The sequence below is a fragment of the Argentina silus genome, assembly GCF_951799395.1.
Source record: "Argentina silus genome assembly, chromosome: 3".
NCBI lineage: Eukaryota > Metazoa > Chordata > Actinopteri > Argentiniformes > Argentinidae > Argentina > Argentina silus.
Window position 1 is genome coordinate 29,472,765 of NC_139657.1, and position 25,618 is coordinate 29,498,382.

General features: G+C 41.0%; 3 protein-coding genes and 1 pseudogene across 4 annotated transcripts; all 4 read left to right on the forward strand.

Annotated features, from left to right (window-relative positions):
- The first annotated feature begins 3,972 nt into the window (after positions 1-3,972).
- LOC310802286 (olfactory receptor 1D2-like) lies at positions 3,973-4,796 on the forward strand (annotated as a pseudogene). The gene has a single exon. The product of its transcript is annotated as an olfactory receptor 1D2-like (transcript).
- A 3,687-nt stretch (positions 4,797-8,483) lies between these two features.
- On the forward strand, positions 8,484-9,152 carry LOC310802287 (olfactory receptor 51G1-like; the record flags this gene model as incomplete). The annotated part of the gene is made up of 1 exon (XM_083666576.1): positions 8,484-9,152. One exon carries the CDS (start codon positions 8,484-8,486, stop codon positions 9,150-9,152), a length of 669 nt encoding a protein of 222 aa, XP_083522702.1.
- Positions 9,153-16,083: 6,931 nt separating this feature from the next.
- LOC310802288 (olfactory receptor 10J4-like) lies at positions 16,084-16,980 on the forward strand (the record flags this gene model as incomplete). Its single annotated transcript, XM_083666577.1, has 1 exon — positions 16,084-16,980. One exon carries the CDS (start codon positions 16,084-16,086, stop codon positions 16,978-16,980), a length of 897 nt encoding a protein of 298 aa, XP_083522703.1.
- Positions 16,981-22,216: 5,236 nt separating this feature from the next.
- On the forward strand, positions 22,217-23,149 carry LOC310802289 (olfactory receptor 11H6-like; the record flags this gene model as incomplete). Its single annotated transcript, XM_083666578.1, has 1 exon — positions 22,217-23,149. The coding sequence occupies one exon, from the start codon at positions 22,217-22,219 to the stop codon at positions 23,147-23,149; it is 933 nt and encodes a 310-aa protein (XP_083522704.1).
- Positions 23,150-25,618: the final 2,469 nt, after the last annotated feature.

Here is a 25,618-nt window from a genome sequence, read left to right on the forward strand (position 1 = left end):
GTGAATGTGCATATGAAACATTTATTTACAGTTGTTGCTTGACTTTACACATGCATGATTTCATTTGTGATTTTAGTGGACCTTTTTAATCACTACAAGTGAAGGAACTCATCAACTAACGACACCACAGAAACCTCAGCCATTGAGCTGAGCACAATCCGATCCTTTGCACAAAAGAAACAGACATCAAGTTGTTGCAAACTGTAGCCTCGCACTCTGACCTCTGACTTCCCAATACCCAATTTTAACCAGCTGCGCCACTGAAAAGCTAGCTATTAAATGGCGTTAGTGGGAGTATTTGAACTTGAGGAGGGAGTTTACCATCTCAACTCAGTTACACAAACAAGGCTGAAAGTCATTTTTTAACCCTATCCAAACCCAAAACCTAATCTTCGCCATAACCCTGACTCTCACCCTCACCCTCAACCTCAACCTCGCACACTAGTCCTAGAGGAGGATAGAATGGCTACTCTACCTCCGGGAGACTTCAAGCTTAATTGGTCAAAGGAGAGTTGGCAACCAAGGGGTACTTTTGTGTTTGCTTGTGTCTGTTTGGTCTCACATGGTAGTAGAAGCCTAATTACTCTCCAGGGGATAAAGAGAGACTATTGACTAATGACCTAATGACCAGATAAACATGTTGACTGTTGGCCATCTGTCCCACAGAGGGATGGGCTATCATGTAACTCTACAACTGTTTGCCTTAATCAAACGCAAATCATCCATTACAGCTTTTGTCATAGAATAATATGATACCTGTTTTCATTAGGAATGTTTTAACCCTAACCCTAACCCTAAAACATAATATTGTATTTATATCAGGTTTAGGTTGATGAGAATATCAACCATCCCTGTCTAACCCTAACCCCTCTCTGAAAGGTCAATTTCAGTGACATACTGTATTGGATATTCAATTGAGTCCTGGCCAAGGGCCCCATATGCACTCAATACTGGAAGTTTTACAACGTTAAGTGGTGGTAGCTTAAAATCGGAAAACATTTTCTACATTTTACTAATTAAAATATATGATTGGAGAACATTCCACTGAATATCTATCTGGAGCTGCCACTATTGAAACCATTTGAGTCTATATTATAAAAGAAGGGCGTAACTCCTTAGAACTCCTCAGTGATTGGATAACCTTAAAGGGCTAATCTGGGATTCAAAAAGCAACAAATATTTTTTTTTTTGGTTAACTACTGAGAGATGGGGCTGGAGAAATGGAACCACTCTCAATTAACAGACAGAGCTATGGATACAAAGACTGACAATCCATGAGATAAAATTATACTATTAACCATGTCTTGAGGCTATACAAATGAGTGTTTTTAAACACTTGTTTACAAGAGTAAAACAAGCTTATATGTTGGGTTCTAATGGGATACGACTGTTGAATTTACAAAAATGTATGTACTAATCCCAGATTGCCCCTTTGAACCAATCTGAGGACCAAATCTCTTCAAGTGGTTTTTCACAGGACTCTCGCTAAGAAAACAGCTGGGGGCAGATCTTTCTCCTATAGGGCCCGGGCCCTAAACCTAACCCTAACCCTAACCCCTCCCTTTGGAACATCTGTCTCTGATAGGGCCTTAACCCTAACCTCTCCTTTTGGAAAATCTCCTTCTTTTGGAACTGCCTGCCAGTCATGTTCAACTGCCTGCCATGTTCGGTCTTTCAAATCTTGATTAAAAACCTACTTTTTTAGCCTCAGCTATGACTAGCAGCAGACCAATTATATTTCCAACATTCATGTGTTGTCATTTCACACTTCCATAAATTCCTCACTAACTCCAAATTCCTCTCACTGTTAGGGAGCTATGAGCCCATGAGCCCCCCATCCCTCACCCCTGGTCCAGGGTCCAACCGGTCCCATCCCTCACCCCTGGTCCAGGGTCCAACCAGTCTCATCCCTCACCCCTGGTCCAGGGTCCAACCAGTCTCAACCCTCAGCCCTGGTCCAGAGTCCAACCGGTCCCATCCCTAACCCCCAGACCAAGCGGTCCAATGTCCAACCTGGTCCAGGGTTCAACCACTCCCAACACGAAGAAAATTGTTGCCTACTGCCTGAGTGGTCACCTCTCTCGGAAAGGCCATTTGGACTCACATTGTTGAGAAAGTTAGAAATTAAGAATACAGCTGACATTATCATATGGGTTAGGATTAGAAACGTAGAATACACCTGACATTATCATACGGCTTAGGGTTAGGGTTAGAAATGTAGAATAGAGCTGACATCATCAAACAGGTTAGGGTTAGAAACGTAGAATACATCATCATACGAGCATGTAGAGTGACATCTCCGTTGTTCTACATAGTATATGCTCATGTTTTGTGAACACATTCTGCATGAGTAGCCAGACTTTCCACTGCTATGTTTTTGCAACACCCGACGAACAGGAGTGAATGCATGAGTGATGATCTGGGAGCAGACGATATGTGTTCCACTGTACATCTATCCAGTGATTTATCGCAGAATAGGTAGGGTCTTAGCCTTTGTAATGACAAAAAATGTATTTGTACTATTTGGCTTAAGTCTTATATGAAATGTGTTGTGACCTAATGTACTTTGTTATTTTCCATTCTGTGACTGAGGAAGAATCAAAACCGACTGCTCCTTCTATCATACAATAGACAGTGTGTGACCTTGGAACACTCCTAACTGCAGGCTGAGGTTTGAGATAGTGGCTCACAACGCCTACACTTCTTTCCCAGCTTCTTTATCAGCAAACAGGTGCAAGATATGTTTACCCCTAGACCTATGACGTACGAGCATTGGAGTTAAGGACGGTCCTCTCCTCAGCCACAGCATCAGTATCTGAATCCACACTGTTGGTGAAGGAATGCTGATCCGGCCGTAAGCAGAATTGTTTAAACTTTGTATATGGATTAAAACTCTCAACTGAGACCAAACATCGTTTATTGTTGTTCACTGAAAGATTTCCATCACACCTAACAGTAATTTCATGAAGCCATCATATCCTCCACAACAAGATAAGAAAGTCAAGAAATCGGCCACGGTCTACAACAATTCAGTTAACTATTTGTTCTCCGTAGACCAACAAAAACAATAGCCACACACTCATAGCACAGTAACAACCAACACTAACAAGATTGTTAATATAATGCTAATTTGTAGACAGCATGTAATTTTTATATTACATTATTCAAAACTAAACTTAAATGTCAAAGCAGCAACTGGCAGTTTACGATGTGGCAGGCCCACCATTCGGATAACTACGTGGAAAGAGTGGTGTTAAACTTCGTAAAAGTAACCAATATAGTTCTGCCAAGTGACTGCCCTCGAACAATGTGTTTTACGGTAGCATCATGGTAAGGTTTGAGGTTACAGCAGCACATTGATGATGAACAAACATTGCTTGTTGTTTACACACATCTCTCGGATTGTGGAGCAAAAAAGAAGATTCATACTGCAGATAGGTTAGTCTCACTACGTCAGACTCTCCATGTACATGTAGGGTTAGTTTCACTATGTCAGACTCTCCATGTACATGTAGGGTTAGTCTCACTATGTCAGACTCTCCATGTACATGTAGGGTTAGTCTCACTACGTCAGACTCTCCATGTACATGTAGGGTTAGCCTCACTACAGTACATGAGTCTGATGACATACCGTCATATGCCCTGAATCCCCAGCTCAGCTCTTCCATGTCACCATGCAGTAACAAAGCATGTAAAACAACCAGTGTTCATATGGAATAAACGCGAATGACATCTCTTTGGAACCGACAAGGTAGCTTATGTGTTTTGTGATTTTACAATCTACATGTAGCATATAGCCTTATTTTACAAATGAGAATGTGTGGTATGATCTTAAAAATACATTTCATATCAAAAGGGTAAAATTTGTTCAATTGTGAATAGTGAATAATTGTTAGATTTTTTTCAGATATTTCCTCAATGGACCATGTACCCATCACTACAGTGTTTACACTCCCTGGGTTAAATGAGACGATGGTCCACAGAGTCACACTCTTCTCTCTGTCTTTACGGTGCTACTGTGCAATTGTTCTAGTAAATGTTGCTCTCATTGTGACCATCATCGTGGATAAAAACCTCCATGAGCCCATGTACATCCTCTTGTGCAATTTGTGTATCAATGGGACAGCTACACGCACAATTCTACCCCAAATTCCTGCGGGATCTACTGACTCATCCTCATGTGATCTCGTATGCAGGATGCCTCATTCAGGCCTTTGTAATATACTCCTCTGCCTGCTGTGACTTTTAACAGTGATGGCATATCTGACAGGTATGTGGCACTATGTAAACCACTGGAGTATCACTCTGTTATGACTAACCGGAGAGTCGCTCATTTAGTCTCATTCTGCTGGCTGAGCCCACTTTGCTGTCAGACCATTAGTTATATATTGACTTCTAGACTAAGGTTATGTGGTTCACACATACATAAACTCTACTGTGAACATTGGACTATAGTTAAACTGTCTTGCTCTTCAACCACAACAAACAATGTAGTTGGATATTTAGTTGTATTACTCTATTTTGGGCATGTCCTTTTCATTGTGGGTTCTTATATGTATCTGATCAGAAGATGTTTACGGTTCATTGAGGACAGAGGAAAGTTCATGCAGACATCCATGCCACATTTACTGTCATTATTCAATGTCACAGTTGCCTTGCTTTTTGATGTAATGTACACTTGATACGGTTCCAGAGATTCACCACAAAACCTTCAGAACTTTTTGGCATTAGAATTTCTAATTGTTCCTCCAATTCTCAACCCCCTCATTTATGGGCTTAAACTGACTCAAGTTTGAAACAGAATACTGAGTTTATGTGTGAGAAACGACAGAGTGAGATGTGGAACTTGACCAGGGGATCATCAGCAATCCTAAATTACCAAACTGAAAGCAACCAGATAAATGGATAGCCTAAATCCCTTAAAGATGCTCTACAATATAAAAAAAAACATAATATCAAATTTAATCACATGTATGCAATTCAGTGCAATTGTCCTGCTGCAAAATGTTTAGTCTATGAAATAGAACAAAAGTTTCCATTTAGAGATAGTGATCATTTTGAAAATGATAATTTTGTTTTGTCCAAAGTGCTATCTAGATGCTGACTTTTCAATTGGCAGATATTACTGAAGGATCGGGGAAAAGTGGTCATAGATCAACTTAAGAGTTTGGCGCCCCTGCAGCCATTGAAAGTAAATAAAGGCCTAGAATATAGAAGCAGGGCTTTAGTGATTTTGACTTTGGTGTACTATTGCTCTGTTTGACATATTTTACTTCAACAATGTAGTTAACTTTTGATAATAGAACACAGCTTTCTTTGTCTGTGAGGGTGAAGTCATATGCAGGTGTCCAGCATTAATTAGAGAAGAGTTTTACTCCTTAATGTTATCTTGTGGGACCTGGAAAGGTCGTGGTCCGCAGAACATGGCACAGGGCAAGATAAGACATGGTGAAGAGGTCACTCATTATTTGGTCAAGGTCTCACCTCTGCACGTGACTTCATACCCTGCAAGAAATTGATGTGAACAGCTCACTGTTGATTTGAAACCCAAAACCTGTTACGGTGTTGTAATATGATGATTTTGACTCCTCCCATTTGAAAATACCAATCAGTGCAATGCTAAATCTGAGGTAGAACCAGGTATAACACAGCACTTGTGTGAAATCCCACCTCATACTCAACGCCGCCTGCCAGCACCGCTTGTAGATTTAGCCTTTTGCTTTTGTTCCACGTAAACAAAGGGTTGTTAATATTTACAGTGGTATTATGCTCATTCAGGCACTGTGGAACTATTGTCACCTAGCATTTTCCAGTTTAGCCTCGCCTTGAGTGTGTTCTCCAAAAACAGACAATTTGCTGGTTTACGCTAAACCTGAATTATGATTGCTCTGTGATATCAATCATGCCTTTAGCTGATTCGCAGTGAAAGTTTGCGGTAAATGTTGTCTACAGTTTAACCAATGCATCCATCTTCTTCTTATGTCGTCTAAATGTGCGTGATAGCCTGTCATACAGATTAGTTAAACAAAATGGCCTTTATTTTTTTTTAATCGAAAAACGAATTAAATTATTAAATTAAATTAAATATCAAATTATTTCTACATTTCTAGAATGAGAAGCGCATTGACAGTCAAATTCATTTGAATTCTGACATTGCCACTGTGAGGATATTTCCATGTTTTCGGGACCAAAAAAAAAGAACGTCTCCTCCTGTTCCTCTCGCAATATAATTTCAAAGCTGATCAACTGATTGTCAATGAAGGTGTGAATGACTTAATTTCAAAGGTGAGAATTTTCCTACATCCTACATTGAATTAATGAGCAACTAAAAAGTGCCCCAGATCTAATGGATTTACAGAAGAGCAAAACAGAATCAAATCAATGTGATTTAAAATCTTACTGTATAGAGTGCAGTTGTGACTATGCTAAGCTAGCTGTCAGAGCAATAGCCCCTATAAATCAGATTTGTATCTAGGGGTTCAGGTCCTCAAGGTTTACAAGCCAACGTTGTTTGGTACTCAATCACAGTTTGGTACACGACAATTGAAAAACAGCAAAATGTCAATGTTACAATTGTCATGTAGGTCCTCATCACTGAAGTCACAAAGGAGAGGATGAGGAGGATAAAAGACATTCACTTCATCACACAGCAGTGTGGCTGCAGATGTGACAACAACACAAGCTGGTAATCTGAACATTCCCTGAATGGTCTAAAGGCTACTTGGTGTGTATGCATGGTGATAATATGTTTATAATACAGAGTACAGAATTTACATAATAGGTTTGAAAAAATGGGAGTGTATGTTCATTATTTACTGTACATAACATTTAGATCATGATATTCATTTAGATCAAGACCGCTCCTCGGAACTGTACCCCTCCCAATCAACCAAGTACTGGACTCCTCAACCCCTGCGACGCACGTCCAGCAGCCGCCGGACAGTGTAGGCTGAGTGGTCATCGATCATCCAGGGTGGGGGGGGGCAGGTGGAGGCGGAGACAGAGGGCTGGACGAAACGGGCTTAATCTGTGACACATGGGAGGTGGGGTGAACACAAAGAAAGGGAGGGACAAACGGACAGCACAGTTGACAATAGACTCAATAACATACGGAACAACAAAACAGGGAACCAACTTCCTGGCCTCCACTCTGAGGGGCAGATCCTTGGCCAATGACATACCTTCTGGCCTGGGGTGTATTTAGGAGCTGGGGTGCAATGACGGTTGGCCTGTGTCTGGGAGCCACCAAAACTGTTGCTGGAGGAATGCCATCGTCCGAATAATCCCTGGATGGCACGTGAGGTGAGTGGAGTGAGCCCACTTGAGAACCTGGGAATGGACAGGGTCAAGAACAAACAAGCAATTGGGGGGGCCGTTACCTGGGTCAGGTTGCTGGTTCTGGACTTGCCTGACCCATGACTCAACTCCCAGTTGAGGGTGGCGACAAAACAGGTGGGTGGTAAGATGGGACCAGGTTCCGTAGTCCTTTCCTCCACAGAATATAGCCGGGACAGGGTGTCAGGTTTGCCATTGCGGGAGCCAGGGCGATAAATCAGGGCGATAATTTGAAACGGCCAAAAAACAACGCCCACTTCGCTTGCCGTGCGTTCAGTCACTTAGCTGACTGGAGATAGACAAGGTTCCGGTGGTCAGTCCAAACAATGAAGGGCTGGTTAGCTCCCTCCAGCCAATGTCGCCACTCCTCTAATGTCATCTTTACAGCGAGCAGCTCCCAGTTGCCAACGTTGTAGTTTCTCTCAGGGGGGGACAGTTTGCAGGAAAAGAACGCACATGGGTGAAGTTTATTGTCCTTAGGGGACCGATGTGAAAGGGCCGCACCTACCACAGTGTCAGAAGCATCCGTTTCCACCACAAACTGCAGGGCCGGATCAGGTTGGATGAGGACTGGGGCGAAGACAAAACAGCGCTTTAACTCTGTGAGGGCGGCCTCAGCCTCAGGTGTCCACCGAAAGGGAGGAGGTGGAGGTGAGGGCTGTGAGAGGGTCCGCGATGCGGCTGTAATTTCGAATGAATCCCTGATAAAAATTTGAAAAACTAAGAAACGTTGATGCTCTTTCAGATTCGTAGGGTTTGGCCACTCCACCACGGCGGACACTTTAGCCGGGTCCATTTGAACTTGCCCGGGGTGATGATGTAACCCAGGAACGACACCTTGGAAACGTGAAACTCGCACTTCTCCGCCTTCACAAATAATTTATTCTCCAGCAGGCGCTGGAGAACTTGGCGCAAAAGTTCCTTGTGCTCAGCGAGGGACTAGAAAAAATCGAAATGTCATCCAAGTAAACTAAAACGAATTGGTTGGGCAGGTCACAGAGAACGTCGTTTACCAGGGCTTGAAAAACTGCGGGGGCGTTGGTTAACCCAAACGGCATGACCAAATACTCAAACTGACCAAGGGGGGGGGGGGGGGGGGGGGGGTTGAAAGCAGTTTTCCACTTGTCCCCCTACGGAATGCGCACCAGATGGTAGGCATTGCGCAGATCCAACTTAGTGAAGATGGTGGCACCATGGAGAGGAGCGAAATGGTGATGTTGTTAAGGCCTCGGAAATCAATACATGGACACAGTGAACCATCTTTCTTCCCCACAAAGAAAAATCCCACGCCCACCAGTGATGAAGAGGGGCAGATGATTCCAGCGGAGAGAGAGTCCCGGATGTATTTCTCCATCGCCTCCCGATATGAGAGACTACGGTTATGTGGTTCACACATACAGAAACTCTACTGTGATAATTGGTCTATAGTTAAACTGTCTTGCTCTTCAACCACAACTAGCAATGTAGTTGGATACTTTGTTGTATTACTCTATTCTGGGCATGTCCTTTTCATTGTGGGTTCTTATATGTATCTGATCAGAACATGCTTACGGTCCATTGAGGACAGAGGAAAGTTCATGCAGACATGCGTGCCACATTTACTGTCATTACTCAATGTCTCAGTTGCCTTGCTTTTTGATGTAATGTATGCCCGATACAGTTCCAGAGATTTACCACAAAGCCTTCAGAACTTCCTGGCCTTCGAATTTCTAATTGTTCCTCCAATTCTTAACCCCCTCATGTATGGGCTGAAACTGACTCAAGTTAGAAACAGAATATTGGGTTTATGTGTGAAGAAGGACAGAGTGAGGAGATAGAAACTGAATATTGGGTTCATGTGTGAAGAACGACAGTGAGATGTGGGACGTGACCAGGGGATCATCAGCAACTCTACACCGTGGCACATTGTGAGCACAACTGAGAGCTACCAGATGGATGGATAGCTTAAATCCCATAAAGTTTCTCTACAATATTAAAATCAAATCAAATGAAAGATAATCATCATTTGAAAATAGACGACCAAACTGTTTCCATTTGGAGATAAAAGGTGATGATGGTTTTGTTTTGTCCAAAGAGCTGTCAATACATTGACTTTTCAATTTGCCTATATATTTCTCTACAACGGTCAAATGCAGTGCGTGCCACAATAAAGATAAAAGGTATACAAAATAAGGAAATGTGATGATTGTGTTAAAGAATATAAAATCACATTATTTAATTACCAGGTTGTGCTAGATACTATAGGAGACTAACAACTAACAACAAATGGTATGTACAGTAATATCCATTGTTTTTGTAATGAGGGCTGTTACTGTTTAATATTATACATATTTCTTAATGTCTAGGATATATCTATAATAGAAATGACAATTTAGGTAAGCATTTTAACATAATTTGATGCTATCCAGGGACATAGGAAGTATTCTTGTGAGGGGGTATGGTAGGAAATATTTATGGAGGGAAGAAGGCTGATAAATGGCTGTTCCCCTACATTCAGTCTGTAAGGTCTATAGCTCACTACCTATGTTTTAATCACTCCAGTTTAATCAGGTGTGGCTAGAACCTGAGCTGGTCAGGTTTCTGGTGTTGTTGTTAATGGGTAAGTTTGGGTTCAGGTCTCTTAATTTCAAAAATAATAATAATAAGTTAAGAATCAATGATTCATTTTTTTTTTTTTAAATACTGTCTTGGCTCCCCCACCTTCCTACCTGCCTGAAGATATCAGACCTGGGTCAATGTCAAATACTTACAAGTATATATACAGCTCTGGAAAAAATTAAAATCCGCATCTCTACATGTATGGCAGCCATTCCATTCCAGTCTCTGTTGAATTCCAATACAGGCACACCTCATTCTACTTAATGAGGTACTGATTAGGTGATCACCTGAACCAAATCTTATTTAATAAGGAAAAGTATAAAAACCACTGCTGTGGTTATCGCTATCCTCTTGCAATAGGACCAGCTGGATGGCAAAAACAGTGCTAGTAGTACCTCAAAAGTAATTGGAATAACAAAAATAACTATTGACCATGCCAAAAGAGTTGAAAAGAAATGTTTTGAGTGAGGAAAAGAAGGGTTAAATTCTGGCTTTACTGGCAGAGGGATACAGTGAGCGTCAGGTTGCTTCCATCCTTAAAATTTCAAAGACGGCGGTTCAAAAGAACAAGGTCAAGCAGCAGATATTAGGGACAACAAAGCTACAGACGCAGAGGGCGAAAACTACTCTCCACTCACCAGGATGACCGCCAACTCATGCGAATGTCACTAAACAACCGCAGGATGACATTTACATTCACATGTATGGCATTTAGCAGACGCCTTTATCCAAAGCGACGTACAACAAATACATTTGTTTAAGTAAGTGAATCAACTATCCAACAGTCATCATAAGACAAAATAATCAATGCTCACACCAGGGGCCATTGGCAGTCGTAATACCAGAAAGCTAGATTTTTTTTACATTTATTTATTTTTATATATTTTATTAGCAGGAGAGAACTAGTACAGGGGGGTAACAGGGGAGAAGAGGTCTCGGGGTTAGGGTTAGTATAGGAGGGGTAGTGAGGGTGAAGCGGTCTTTAGGAGGGACTGTTAAGATGTAGCTTGAAGAGATGGGTTTTCAATCTACGGCGGAACATCGGAAGTGATTCTGCAGTCCTGACCGTTGTGGGAAGCTCATTCCCCCAGCGGGGCGCCAGGACAGTGAAAAGCCGTGACCGAGTAGCGCGGCGGATGACATCAAGTGACCTACAAAAAGAACAGCAAACGGCAGCTGGGGTGAAGTGCACGGCGAGGACGGTTCGAAACAGGCTCCTAGGGGCAGGGCTGAAGTCGTGCAAAGCTAGAAAAAAGCCCTTCATCACAAGAAGCAAAGAAGAGCCAGGCTGAGGTTTGCAAAAGACCATAAGGATTGGACCATAGGGGACTGGAGTAAGGTTATCTTTGCTGATGAGTCCAATTTTCAACTTTACCCAACACCTGGTCATCTAATGGCTAGACGGAGACCTGGAGAGGCCTACAAGCCACAGTGTCTCACACCTACTGTGAAATTTGGTGGAGGATCGGTGATGATTTGGGGGTGCTTCAGCAAGGCTGGAATCGGGCAGATTTGTCTTTGTGAAGGACGCATAAATCAAGCCACGTACAAAGTTGTCCTGGAAGAAAACTTGCTTCCTTCTGCTCTGACAATGTTCCCCAACTCTGAGGATTGTTTTTTCCAGCAGGACAATGCTCCATGCCACACAGCCAGGTTAATCAAGGTGTGGATGGAGGACCACCAGATCAAGACCCTGTCATGGCCAGCCCAATCTCCGGACCTGAACCCCATTGAAAACCTGTGGAATGTGTTCAAGAGGAAGATGGATGGTCACAAGACATCAAACAAAGCTGAGCTGCTTTAATTTTTGCGCCAGGAGTGGCATTAAGTCACCCAACAGCAATGTGAAAGACTGGTGAAGAGCATGCCAAAATGCATGAAAGCTGTGATTGTAAATCATGGTTATTCCACCAAATATTGATTTCTGAACTCTTCCTAACTTAAAACATTAGTATTGTGTTGTTTAAAAATTAATATGAACTTGTTTTCTTTGCATTATTCTAGATCTGAAAATAGATTTTGTTATTTTCACCAGTTGTCATTTTCTGCAAATAAATGCTTTAAATGACAATATTTTGGGATTTGGGAGAAATGTTGTAAGTAGTTCATAGAATAAAACAAAAATGTTCATTTTATATTTTACTCAAACACATAGTTATAAATAGTAAAACCAGAGAAACTGATAATTTTGCAGTGGTTTCCAGAGCTATATATATACACTCACCGGCCACTTCATTAGGTACACCTGTTCAACTGCTTGTTAACGCAAATATCTAATCAGCCAATCACATGGCAGCAACTCAATGCATTTAGGCATGTAGACATGGTCAAGACGACCTGCTGAAGTTCAAACCAAGCATCAGAATGGGGAAGAAAGGTGATTTAAGTGACTTTGAACGTGGCATGGTTTTTGGTGCCAGATGGGCTGGTCTGAGTATTTCAGAATCTGCTGATCTACTGATTTTCACACACAACCATTTCTAGGGTTTACAGAGAATGGTCAGAAAAAGAGAAAATATACAGTGAGCGGTAGTTCTCTGGGTGAAAATGCCTTGTTGATGCCAGAGGTCAGAGGAGAATGGCCAGAGTGGTTCGAGATGATAGAAAGGCAACAGTAATTCAAAGGTTGGTGGTGGTGGTGTAATGGTGTGGAGGATATTTTCTTGGCACACTTTGGGCCCTTTAGTACCAATTGAGCATCGTCACAGCTTACCTATTGTTGCTGACCTTGCCCATCGCTTTATGACCACAGTGTACCCATCTTCTGTTTGCTACTTCCAGCAGGATAACGCGCCATGTCAATATGGACCGAAATCCAATAAATCCAAGACTATGAATAGACATGACTTGCATTGTAAAAAGGTGTTTTTTATGCGATAATGTATTGTGTCATTTGTTTATGTATTCACACTACTCGCCTGCACTCTTGGCCCTTGTCGGGTAAATAAGGTTTTTTGGAATATAAGTTAAAGCATTTTTGAACATTCCCCTGTGTGCCTGGATCCTGGACTTCCTGACGGCCAGGCCACAGGTGGTCACGGTGGGTAGACACACCTCCAGCATACTCATACTGAGCACAGGGTCCCCCCAGGGCTGCGTCCTTAGCCCCCTCCTCTACTCCCTGTACACCCACGACTGTGTGAAGTCCAGCGACAGCTCCATCATCAAGTTTGCGGACGACACAGTTGTCGTGGGGCTGATCTCAGATACCAATGTGGAAGCCTACCTGGACGAGGTGGCGGACCTGTCACTCTGGTGTCAGGAGAATAGCCTCATCCTGAATGTCTCCAAGACTAAGGAGCTGATTGTAGACTTCAGGAGAGTACAACAGCCAAGGACCTACACGCCGCTTGACATCGGTGGGACTGCTGTAGACAGGGTGAGCAGTTTTAAATACCTGGGAGTCCACATCACAGAAGACCTGACCTGGACTACACACATCAGTTCACTGGTGGGTAAGGCAAGGCAACGCCTGTTCCATCTCAGGCAGCTGAGGAAATTCAAAGTCTCCCGGAGGATCCTTCAGTCCTTCTACTCTGGAGCTGTGGAGAGCATCCTGGCTGGCAACATCACTGTCTGGTACGGTAACAGCACGGCCCAGGACAGGCAAGCTCTGCAAAGGGTGGTACGCCTGGCTGAAAAGACCATGGGAGTTTCAACCCCTCCTTTCCATGTCCTGTACACCAGGAGGTGTAGGACCAGAGCCTACAGGATTATGAAGGACTCTCACCACCCGAAAAACGGACTGTTCCAGCCGCTGCGGTCAGGCAAACGCCTCCGCTGTCATGCAGCAAGAACAGAGAGGCTAAGGCTGAGTTTCTTCCCCCAAGCCATCAGAATCATCAACGATGACCCCACCAGTGCCCCCCTCAAGTCACTCACACACTCACTGACATCATAACACATATGCACACACATAATCATCCATCTGCTGTTAATATTGCTTACTGCTTATACTGTTCATATTGTTTATACTGTCCATACTGTATATTTTAAGTACTTATTTTACTATTTTAAGTACTTATTTTACTATTTTATTTTATTCTATTTTAAAATGTATTGTATTGTTGCACTACTCTGTGGCACTGTCACTTTTGCATTTCACTGTATACTAGTATGCACGTGACAAATAAAGAATCTTGAATCTTGAATCATATGCACACACATAATCATCCATTGCAGACTCATCCTCCACTGTAATTATCTGTACTGTCAACCTATCATTGCCATTGCATATTGCCATTCCATTGCGAACATTGCTTCACCGCTGTTTATACTGCTTATACTGTTCATACTGTTTATATTTTTTAGTACTTCTATTTTATTTTATTTTATTCTATTTTAAAACTTATTGTTGCACTACTCTGTGGCGCTGTCACTTTTGCATTTCACTGTATACTTGCACGTGACAAATAAAGAATCTTGAATCTAAAGCATTTTTGTAAATCCCAATCATGAAAACCGTACATTTCCTGGGGAAAAGAACAACTTTGCATGACAATAGATTTTGAAAAGAGATAGCTATGACAGCAGTCGTGCTCTTGCAGTATTTAGAAAAATATCCAGTGCCATTATCAACAACAAAACGGAAAAAGATATCAGCAATACAGAAACACCTAATTGCTATAGAAAGTTCAAAGAATATGGTATTGACTGTCAACATATCTGACTGATGAATGAGTTTAATATTATCTGATACACTTTTGGTCTGAAAGAAAAGTACAGTCACTGTATGATTTTATGCTTAAAGCATTCTCCATATAAGGCAGGTTTTAAGCTAAAAGCACAGTGTGGAAAACATGCTAGAATTTAAGTCAGGGCTCCCGTGAAAAAGGGTCTCCTTGGTCTCAGTGGGACACCCCTGTATAAAGAAAGGTTTAATAATAATAATAATATGTGGGGGGCATGCAGCGTTCGGCCTGTAGAGGGAGCTACAGGACCGTGGCAAGGGTTACGGAAGCGAGGCTTCGTTGCGCACCTGTTGCGAATGAAGCCTCGTTAACGAAATGGTTTAAGATGTGTGTGCCTCTGCTTTCACAGGGAGAAGGCTGAAAAGCTAAGACTGGAAAGTCGACCAGGACCGGAAACTAATGAAAAGAAGTAACATTGTAAATAAACAGGGTTTTTCCCTTATCACCAACACCAAGTCTGCCTCTGTGTTTAGGACTTTGTTACATAATAATAATAATAATCATCATCATCATCATCATCATAATAAAGCTTCAAGAAGCACAGTATGGAAAATCGGCCATTGTCAACAACTCAAAAACAGTAAAATGTCAATGCTTCAATTCTCCTGTGGGTTCTCATCACTGAAGTCACAAAGGAGAGGATGAGGAGGATAAAAGACATTCACTTCATCACACAGCAGTGTGGCTGCAGATGTGACAACAACACAAGCAGGTATTCTGAATATTCCCTGAATGGTCTGAAGGCTACTTGGTGTGTATGTATGGTGATAATACAGAATTTACAGAAGAGTACAGAATTTACATAGCACTGTAGGTTTGAAAAAGAAATTCATGTTGAAGAGTGCATTTACAGTGTTTACATAAGATTTAAATCATATATATATACTCTTTGAATATTAGCCAATTATGGCATTTGTAATACAAGGCATGCAAAGAAAAATGGAAAACTTGATTGTTGAAGTTGATTGTTAATTTGTTACTTTTGTAATTGTGTTTGATTGATTTAGCAATATAAATCATATCTCAATTCCCAAGACCTACCCGAGGGTCAGTTAAAATAAAGTGGAAGTTAGTGGAGTCAAAAGTGACATTATACTCAAATGTCCAAATTTGTCAGATGTTTTCAGACCTCAGAGGTAGTCGAATGTCAATGCAAGTGCACATCCAAATATGTTGGAAGGATGTGATTTTAACAGGGGTTTAGTAAGCAACGATGTGGGATTATGATGCATCTGACAAACTCTGATTTTGAGTGTAATGTCCCTTTAAGGGCACACCTAGATGAACATATCAATCATCTGTGACAGGAGCAGGTCTATGTAGAAGCCCTGCATGCCTCTCCTTTAGACAGTAGAGTTGCCACTATTCACCAATGTTTTCTCTCTAACCATTTCCCAGATCAGCACCACTCCTGGCTCACATGGAAAATGAAACTTATCCATTCTATTTCTACTTCACCATGTTTGAGGACCAGGGATTCTCCAGATACATATTCTTCATGTTGTCACTAGTTCTGTATGTTGCCATTCTAGCTTCCAATGTTGTCATATTACTGGTTGTATTTCTAGAGAGGTCACTGCATGAGCCTATGTATTTTTTCATTTCATGTCTCTCAATCAATTCTCTCTATGGCTCTGCTGGTTTCTTCCCGAGATTCATGATGGATCTCCTCTCTGACACTCACCTGATATCCCGTCCTGGTTGTTTCATACAAATATACATCATTTATACTTACGCATCATATGAATACACTATTTTAACTATTATGGCTTATGACAGATATGTTGCAATATCTAAACCATTACATTACCACAGCATAATGAATTTAAAGGCAGTTAGTCTCTTAATAGCCATTGCCTGGATCTACCCAGTTTTCACTATTGGATTTGTCCTGTTCTTATCCAGTAGGCTACCGTTGTGTGGGAATAAATTAGAAAGAGTATTTTGCACGAACTGGCCTGTCGTGAAGCTCTCATGCGTTGACACTAAACTAAATAATACTGTAGGATTGTTTATGACTGCAACTACAATCTTCCTACCATTGGGTTTCGTTTTATATACTTATTTAAGAATTATACTTGTTTGTAAGAAAAGCTCCTCAGAGTTCAGAGGCAAGGCATTACAAACATGTTTACCTCATATTGTTACATTTGTTAACTATTCAATAACCACGTTTTGTGAACTGACTCTAAGTCGTTATGACGCTGATGAACTAAATCCATTGGTGGTTGTGATTTTATCAATTGAGTTCTTAGTTGTTCCACCAATTTTGAATCCTCTTGTTTATGGTCTAAATCTACCGCAAATCCGAAGATTATTTTTGAGATTCTTACCGTCACACAAAATGGATTCTTAACTATCTTTGATATTTTTCTCACTTGTTAATCAATGTAGTGTGATGTATTTGAAGGTTTTGAAGATTTCGCTAATCTTATGTCAGAGACTCTGGGTATTGAGTTCTGTAATGCCAAAATAAAATGTATCTGTGATGTATTTTTAACTGGTATGGCATAATGTGAAAAGTAAATACTGGGGACCACTTGCAACAAACATGTGTTACTGTAACTTCCTTGGTTTCTTACCAGGGCAGTGTTGCCTGGATAGTTTAAGACTGAACCCAGTGGCAATGAAAATATGTGTGAAAACATTACCTGTGCAGCTCAAGGTTTAATCCCACTTCAACGTACCACTTTCAGGTAATGTTGGAGGGAGAGTAATGGATGGTAATTACAAATAAATAAAGGTTATTTATTTGTAATTTGTTATGTATTTATTCGCACACATAAATGAATTATAACACAGTGTAAGGATAACATGGATTAGATAGGTAGATACATAGATAGTTACTATAATGTTAGAAGGCAAGACTTATTTACAAATGCACAGATGTTCCAAATGATTCAACACACAAAATCTATATGTTTTTCTACAAAGTTTTTCATCAATTAACACCCACACAAATCTAGTGCATGACACATTAACCATTTCTGAGCCCTCAATAAATAGTTTAGCTTCTTCTTTACTACACTTTGTTCTTCCTGAAAATACAATAACATTTTATTTCTTGATATTTAGTGATCATTTATTCAGTTGGAACCATTTAGAAGAAGCAAAGACACAGAGGTCTGCCTAACTGATTAGGGTTTTAAAGTTTTTGTGGAGAAGTATTTTCTCCACAAAAACTATAAAACCCTAATCAGTGAGGCAGACCTCTGTGTCTTTGCTTCTTCTAAATGCATTTGATACCACAGCAAGGTCATAAATACAAATATAAAATATATACAGTGGGGGAAATAATTATTTGATCCCCTGCTGATTTTGTTTACAAAGAAATGAGCGGTCTATAATTTTTATGGTACTTTTATTTTAACAAATAAAGACAGAATATCAACAAAGAAGTCCAGAAAAAACACATTATATAAAGTTATAAATTCATTTGCATTTGATCGAAGGAAATAAGTATTTGATCCCCTACAAACCAGCAAGAATTCTGGCTCATACAGACTGGTTATATGCCCATGAGGCACACAGATTACTCCTGTCACTTTAAGAAAGTACTCCTAATCTCCCCACCAGACTGGCTGATAAGATGATTGGTCTAGGACTGAACATTCCCCTGTGTGCCTGGATCCTGGACTTTCTGACGGCCAGGCCACAGGTGGTCAGGGTGGGTAGACACACCTCCAGCTCACTCACACTGAGCACAGGGTCCCCCCAGGGCTGTGTCCTTAGTCCCCTCCTCTACTCCCTGTACACCCACGACTGTGTGGCTAAGTCCAGCGAAAACTCCATCATCAAGTTTGCGGACGACACGGTCGTGGTGGGGCTGATCTCAGATAACAATGAGAAAGGCTACCTGGACGAGGTGGCGGACCTGTCACTCTGGTGTCAGGAGAACAGTCTCATCCTGAATGTCTCCAAGACAAAAGAGCTGATTGTGGACTTCAGGAGAGCACAACAACTAAGGGCCTACACACCGCTGGACATCGGAGGGACTGCTGTGGACAGGGTGAGCAGTTTTAAATACCTGGGAGTCCACATCTCAGAAGACCTGACCTGGACTACCCACATCAGTTCTCTGGTGGGAAAGGCAAGGCAGCGCCTGTTCCATCTCAGGCAACTGAGGAAATTCAGAGTCTCCCGGAGGATCCTTCAGTCCTTCTACTCTGGAGCTGTGGAGAGCATCCTGGCTGGCAACATCACCGTCTGGTACGGTAACAGCACGGCCCAGGACAGGCGAACTCTGCAAAGGGTGGTACGCCTGGCAGAAAAGACCATGGGAGCTCCAACCCCCCCTCTCCATGTCCTGTACACCAGGAGGTGTAGGACCAGAGCATACAGGATTATGAAGGACCCTCACCACCCGAAACATGGACTGTTCCAGCCGCTGCCGTCAGGAAAACGCCTCCGCTGTCATGCAGCAAAAACAGAGAGGCTAAGACTGAGTTTCTTCCCCCATGCCATCAGAATTGTCAACGATGACCCCACCAGTGCCCCCCTCAAGTCACTCACACATGCACTGTCATTCTAACACATATGCACACACATAATCATCCATCTGCTATTTATATTGCTTACTGGCTATACTGTTCATATTGTTTATACTGTTTATACTGTCCATACTGTATATTTTTTAGTACTTCTATTTTTATTTTATTGTATTTTAAAACTTATTGTGTTGTTGCACTACTCTGTGGCACTGTCACTTTTGCATTTCACTGTATACTTGTATGCACGTGACAAATAAAGAAATCTTGAATCTTGAATCTTGTTATGGGTATAAAAGACACCTGTCAATAGAATCAATCTCTTCCATTCCAACCTCTCCACCACCATGGGCAAGACCAAAGAACATTCAAAGGACATCAGGGTAAGAGTTGTAGACCTGCACAAGGCTGGAATGGGCTACAAGACCATCAGCAAGAAGCTTGGTGAGAAGGAGACAACTGTTGGAGCAATTATTAGAAAATGGAATAAATACAAAATAACCATCAATCGCCCTCGGCCTGGAGCTCCATGCAAGATCTCGCCTCGTGGGGTAAGGATGATCATGAGAAGGGTGAGGGATCAGCCCAGAACTACACAGGAGGAGCTTGGTAATGATCTCAAGGCAGCTGGGACCACAGTCACCAAGAAAACCATTGGTAACACACTACACCGTAACGGATTGAAATCCTGCAGTGCCCGCAAGGTCCCCCTGCTCAAGAAGGCACATGTACAGGCCCATCTGAAGTTTGCCAATGAACACTTAAATGATTCAGAGAAGGCTTGGGAGAAGGTGATGTGGTCAGATGAGACCAAAATTGAACGCTTTGGCATAAATTCGACTCTTCGTGTTTGGAGGGAGAGAAATGCTGAATGCTACAATCCCAAGAACACCATCCCCACCGTCAAACACGGACGTGGAAACATTATGCTTTGGGGTTGTTTCTCTGCTAAGGGTACAGGACGACTTCACTGCATTGAGGGACCAATGAACGGGGCCATGTACCGTAAGATCTTGGACGAGAACCTCCTTCCCTCAGCCAGAGCACTGAGGATGGGTCGTGGATGGGTCTTCCAGCATGACAATGACCCAAAACATACGGCCAAGGCAACAAAGGAGTGGCTCAAGAAGAAGCACACTAAGGTCATGGAGTGGCCTAGCTAGTCTCCAGACCTTAATCCTATAGAAAATTTGTGGAAGGAGCTGAAGCTTCGAGTTGCCAAGCAAAAGCCTTGAAACCTTCAGGATTTGGAGAGGATCTGTAAAGAGGAGTGGACCAAAATCCCTCCTGAGATGTGTGCAAACCTGGTGACCAACTACAAGAAACGTCTGACTTCTGTGCTTGCCAACAAGGGTTTCTCCACCAAGTACTAAGTCATGTTTTGCTTGGGGATCAAATACTTATTTCCTTTGATAAAATGCAAATTAATTTATAACTTTATATAATATGTTTTTCTGGACTTTTTTTGTTGATATTCTGTGTCTATTTGTTAAAATAAAAGTACCATAAAAATTATAGACCGCTCATTTCTTTGTAATCGGGCAAACTAACAAAATCAGCAGGGGATCAAATAATTATTTCCCCCACTGTATATATATATAAAATACGAGAAGGGATTCTTGAGATACTCCACATGGTAAGGTGGCTGTATTGTACTCACAGCCTTTAGCAAAGACATATTGCTCTCTATCATTAACATAATTATGAAGCAAGTTGAAAATATTGCCTTGGAACCCATATCTATATAATTTTGACAGTAAAAACATGGCAAACAGTATCAGTAACAGTAAAGCTTTAAAAAGATCAAGATTGTATGTCAAATTCATTATTGTGTAAAGCAGTGGAGATCTTGTTAACAACTTCAGTATCAGGGCCAAATATGAAGAGTGATTTTTGCGGAAACCATACTGATGGTCAAGATATTATTTGAATTTAGATGTTGGAGAATTATTCAATATACCAGATTTTCAAGAATATTTGAAATTGGACGATAGTTTAGGGATGAACAGATTGGGATTGCAACTTTTAAATCTTTGTGAACAACACCAGTTTCAAGTGAAGCCGCAAAAATGTGGGTTAGTGGTTCAATGATAGAGGATCTTACCTCTTTCATGAGAGCAGCACTACTTCATTATGTCCTGCTACCGATATTTTAAGATTGTCTATGATATCATTTACCTTTTTGGTATCAGGATGGTCAAGGAACATAAAAGAGGATAACAACCATCTATATAATCTCGTGGACTTCCACTTGTACTTGCCATTTTTTCCCCAGAAAAACATCCACATTTACAAAGAATTCATTAAACTTACAAGTAATATAAAAAGGATCAGTAAAGGACCTTTCACCATCAGAAAAGTTTGACGTAAATTCCACAGAAGCCTTCTTCTTTGGCTGTGTTGATTGCCTATGCCTTTCTCTAACCTGAGAAAAACTATCAATCAAAACACTTGCTGAAATTGATTAAAAACCTCCATATTCTTTGGCTTCACAGCTGCACAGTTAGGGTTAACCCTAACCCTAACCCTAACCCTCAACACCCCCAACGACAGCAACCTATATCTAGCCTAACCATAACCACAACAACCTAGCCTAACCAAATACTAACCCTAACCATAACCACAACAAACTAGCCTAAGCAAATACTAATCTTGTCAGAACTCCCTACTGCAGGGACACCATGTGCCAATCAACCATGTTCTTTACCAAGGGCCCAATTCATTGGAGAACATTTGAGACTAAATACAGATCACTGATTGGACCCCCTGAAATCCCAGCTCAACCAGCCCATGTGTTTCCACAGCTAGAGAGCCTATAAAACAGCCATGTGCACAGAGAATGTTCTCTAGACACACCTGGATGGAACCATCATCTGAACCACGCTACACTTCATTACTTTTTACCTTGCCATTGTACCACGCAATATTTCGTACCAGCAGCTGGTATAACTAGCATATCGGGTAGTACTTTACTTACCACTAGTAACACCTGTTACCTTATCCAATATGGAAACATCTGTGGGTAAGGGTTGAAATTCAATTGTTAGAGTGAGAAATATATTTTGTCTGTAGTTCTGATGAATGTTGTTTTAAGAAATACACACAATGGACAATGTATCCACCATTACAGTGTTTACACTTTCTGGGTTAAATGAGACGATGGTCCACAGAGTCACACTCTTCGCTCTGTCTTTACTGTGCTACTGTGCAATTGTTCTAGTAAATATTGCTCTCATTGTGACCATCATTGTGGATAAAACCCTCCATGAGCCCATGTACATCCTTCTGTGCAATTTGTGCATCAATGGACTTTATGGGACAGCTGGCTTCTACCCCAAATTTCTGCTGGATCTACGGTCTCATCTTCATGTGATCTCTTATGCAGGATGCCTCATTCAGGCCTTTGTAATATATTCCTCTGCCTGCTGTGACTTCTCCATTTTAACAGTGATGGCATATGACAGGTATGTGGCAATATGTAAACCACTGGAGTATCACTCTGTTATGACTAACCAGAGGGTTGCTCAGTTCCTTGCATTCTCCTGGATTAGTTGTATGTGTTTTTTCTCCATTTCTTATACATTGACTTCTAGACTACGGTTATGTGGTTCACACATACAGAAACTCTACTGTGATAATTGGTCTATAGTTAAACTGTCTTGCTTTTCAACCACAACTAGCAATGTAGTTGGATACTTTGTTGTATTACTCTATTTTGGGCATGTCCTTTTCATTGTGGGTTCTTATATGTATCTGATCAGAACATGCTTACGGTCCATTGAGGACAGAGGAAAGTTCATGCAGACATGCGTGCCACATTTACTGTCATTACTCAATGTCACAGTTGCCTTGCTTTTTGATGTAATGTACGCTCGATATGGTTCCAGAGATTTACCACAAAGCCTTCAGAACTTCCTGGCCTTAGAATTTCTAATTGTTCCTCCAATTCTCAACCCCCTCATTTATGGGCTGAAACTGACTCAAGTTAGAAACAGAATATTAGGTTTATGTGTGAAGAAGGACAGAGTGAGGAGATAGAAACTGAATATTCCGTGCCACAATAAAGATAAAAGGTATGAAAAATAAGGAAATGTGATGATTGTGTTAAAGAATATAAAATCACACTCATCACATTATTTAATTACCAGGTCATGCTAGATACTATAGGAGACTAACAACTTTCATCAAATGGTATGTACAGTAATATCCACTGTTTTTGGAATGAGGGCTGTCACTGTTTAATATTAAACACTGTTTAATTATTGTGCGTCTGCAAAATGTCTACATGCAAAGATTTAGCACCAAGCCTTCGGAACTTTTTGGCATTGGAATATCTAATTGTTCCTCCAATCCCCTCATTTATGGGCTTAAACTGACTCAAGTTAGAAACAGAATACTGAGAAACGACAGAGTGAGATGTGGAACTTGACCAGGGGATCATCAGCAATCCTAAATTACCAAACTGAAAGCAACCAGATAAATGGATAGCCTAAATCCCATAAAGATGCTCTACAATATAATTTAAAAAAACATAATGTCAAATTAAATTTAATCACATGTATGCAATTCAGAGATTTGAAAATGGTGCTCAAAATATAAAAACGACCAAATTGTCCTGCTGCAAAATGTTTAGTCTATGAAATAGAACACAAGTTTCCATTTGGAGATAGTGATCATTTTGAAAATGATAATTTTGTTTTGTCCAAAGTGCTATCTAGATGCTGACTTTTCAATTGGCAGATATTACTGAAGGATCGGGGAAAAGTGGTCATAGATCAACTTAAGAGTTTGGCGCCCCTGCAGCCATTGAAAGTAAATAAAGGCCTAGAATATAGAAGCAGGGCTTTAGTGATTTTGACTTTGGTGTACTATTGCTCTGTTTGACATATTTTACTTCAACAATGTAGTTAACTTTTGATAATAGAACACAGCTTCTTTGTCTGTGAGGGTGAAGTCATATGCAGGTGTCCAGCATTAATTAGAGAAGAGTTGTACTCCTTAATGTTATCTTGTGGGACCTGGAAAGGTCGTGGTCCGCAGAACATGGCACAGGGCAAGATAAGACATGGTGAAGAGGTCACTCATTATTTGGTCAAGGTCTCACCTCTGCACGTGACTTCATACCCTGCAAGAAATTGATGTGAACAGCTCACTGTTGATTTGAACCCCAAAACCTGTTACGGTGTTGTAATATGATGATTTTGACTCCTCCCATTAGAAAATACCAATCAGTGCAACGCTAAATCTGACGTAGAACCAGGTATAACACAGCACTTGTGTGAAATCCCACCTCATATTCAACGCCGCCTGCCAGCACCGCTTGTAGATTTAGCCTTTTGCTTTTGTTCCACGTAAACAAAGGGTTGTTAATATTTACAGTGGTATTATGCTCATTCAGGCACTGTGGAACTATTGTCACCTAGCATTTTCCAGTTTAGCCTCGCCTTGAGTGTGTTCTCCAAAAACAGACAATTTGCTGGTTTACGCTAAACCTGAATTATGATTGCTCTGTGATATCAATCATGCCTTTAGCTGATTCGCAGTGAAAGTTTGCGGTAAATGTTGTCTACAGTTTAACCAATGCATCCATCTTCTTCTTATGTCGTCTAAATGTGCGTGATAGCCTGTCATACAGATTAGTTAAACAAAATGGCCTTTATTTTTTTTTAATCGAAAAACGAATTAAATTATTAAATTAAATTAAATATCAAATTATTTCTACATTTCTAGAATGAGAAGCGCATTGACAGTCAAATTCATTTGAATTCTGACATTGCCACTGTGAGGATATTTCCATGTTTTCGGGACCAAAAAAAAAGAACGTCTCCTCCTGTTCCTCTCGCAATATAATTTCAAAGCTGATCAACTGATTGTCAATGAAGGTGTGAATGACTTAATTTCAAAGGTGAGAATTTTCCTACATCCTACATTGAATTAATGAGCAACTAAAAAGTGCCCCAGATCTAATGGATTTACAGAAGAGCAAAACAGAATCAAATCAATGTGATTTAAAATCTTACTGTATAGAGTGCAGTTGTGACTATGCTAAGCTAGCTGTCAGAGCAATAGCCCCTATAAATCAGATTTGTATCTAGGGGTTCAGGTCCTCAAGGTTTACAAGCCAACGTTGTTTGGTACTCAATCACAGTTTGGTACACGACAATTGAAAAACAGCAAAATGTCAATGTTACAATTGTCATGTAGGTCCTCATCACTGAAGTCACAAAGGAGAGGATGAGGAGGATAAAAGACATTCACTTCATCACACAGCAGTGTGGCTGCAGATGTGACAACAACACAAGCTGGTAATCTGAACATTCCCTGAATGGTCTAAAGGCTACTTGGTGTGTATGCATGGTGATAATATGTTTATAATACAGAGTACAGAATTTACATAATAGGTTTGAAAAAATGGGAGTGTATGTTCATTATTTACTGTACATAACATTTAGATCATGATATTCATTTAGATCAAGACCGCTCCTCGGAACTGTACCCCTCCCAATC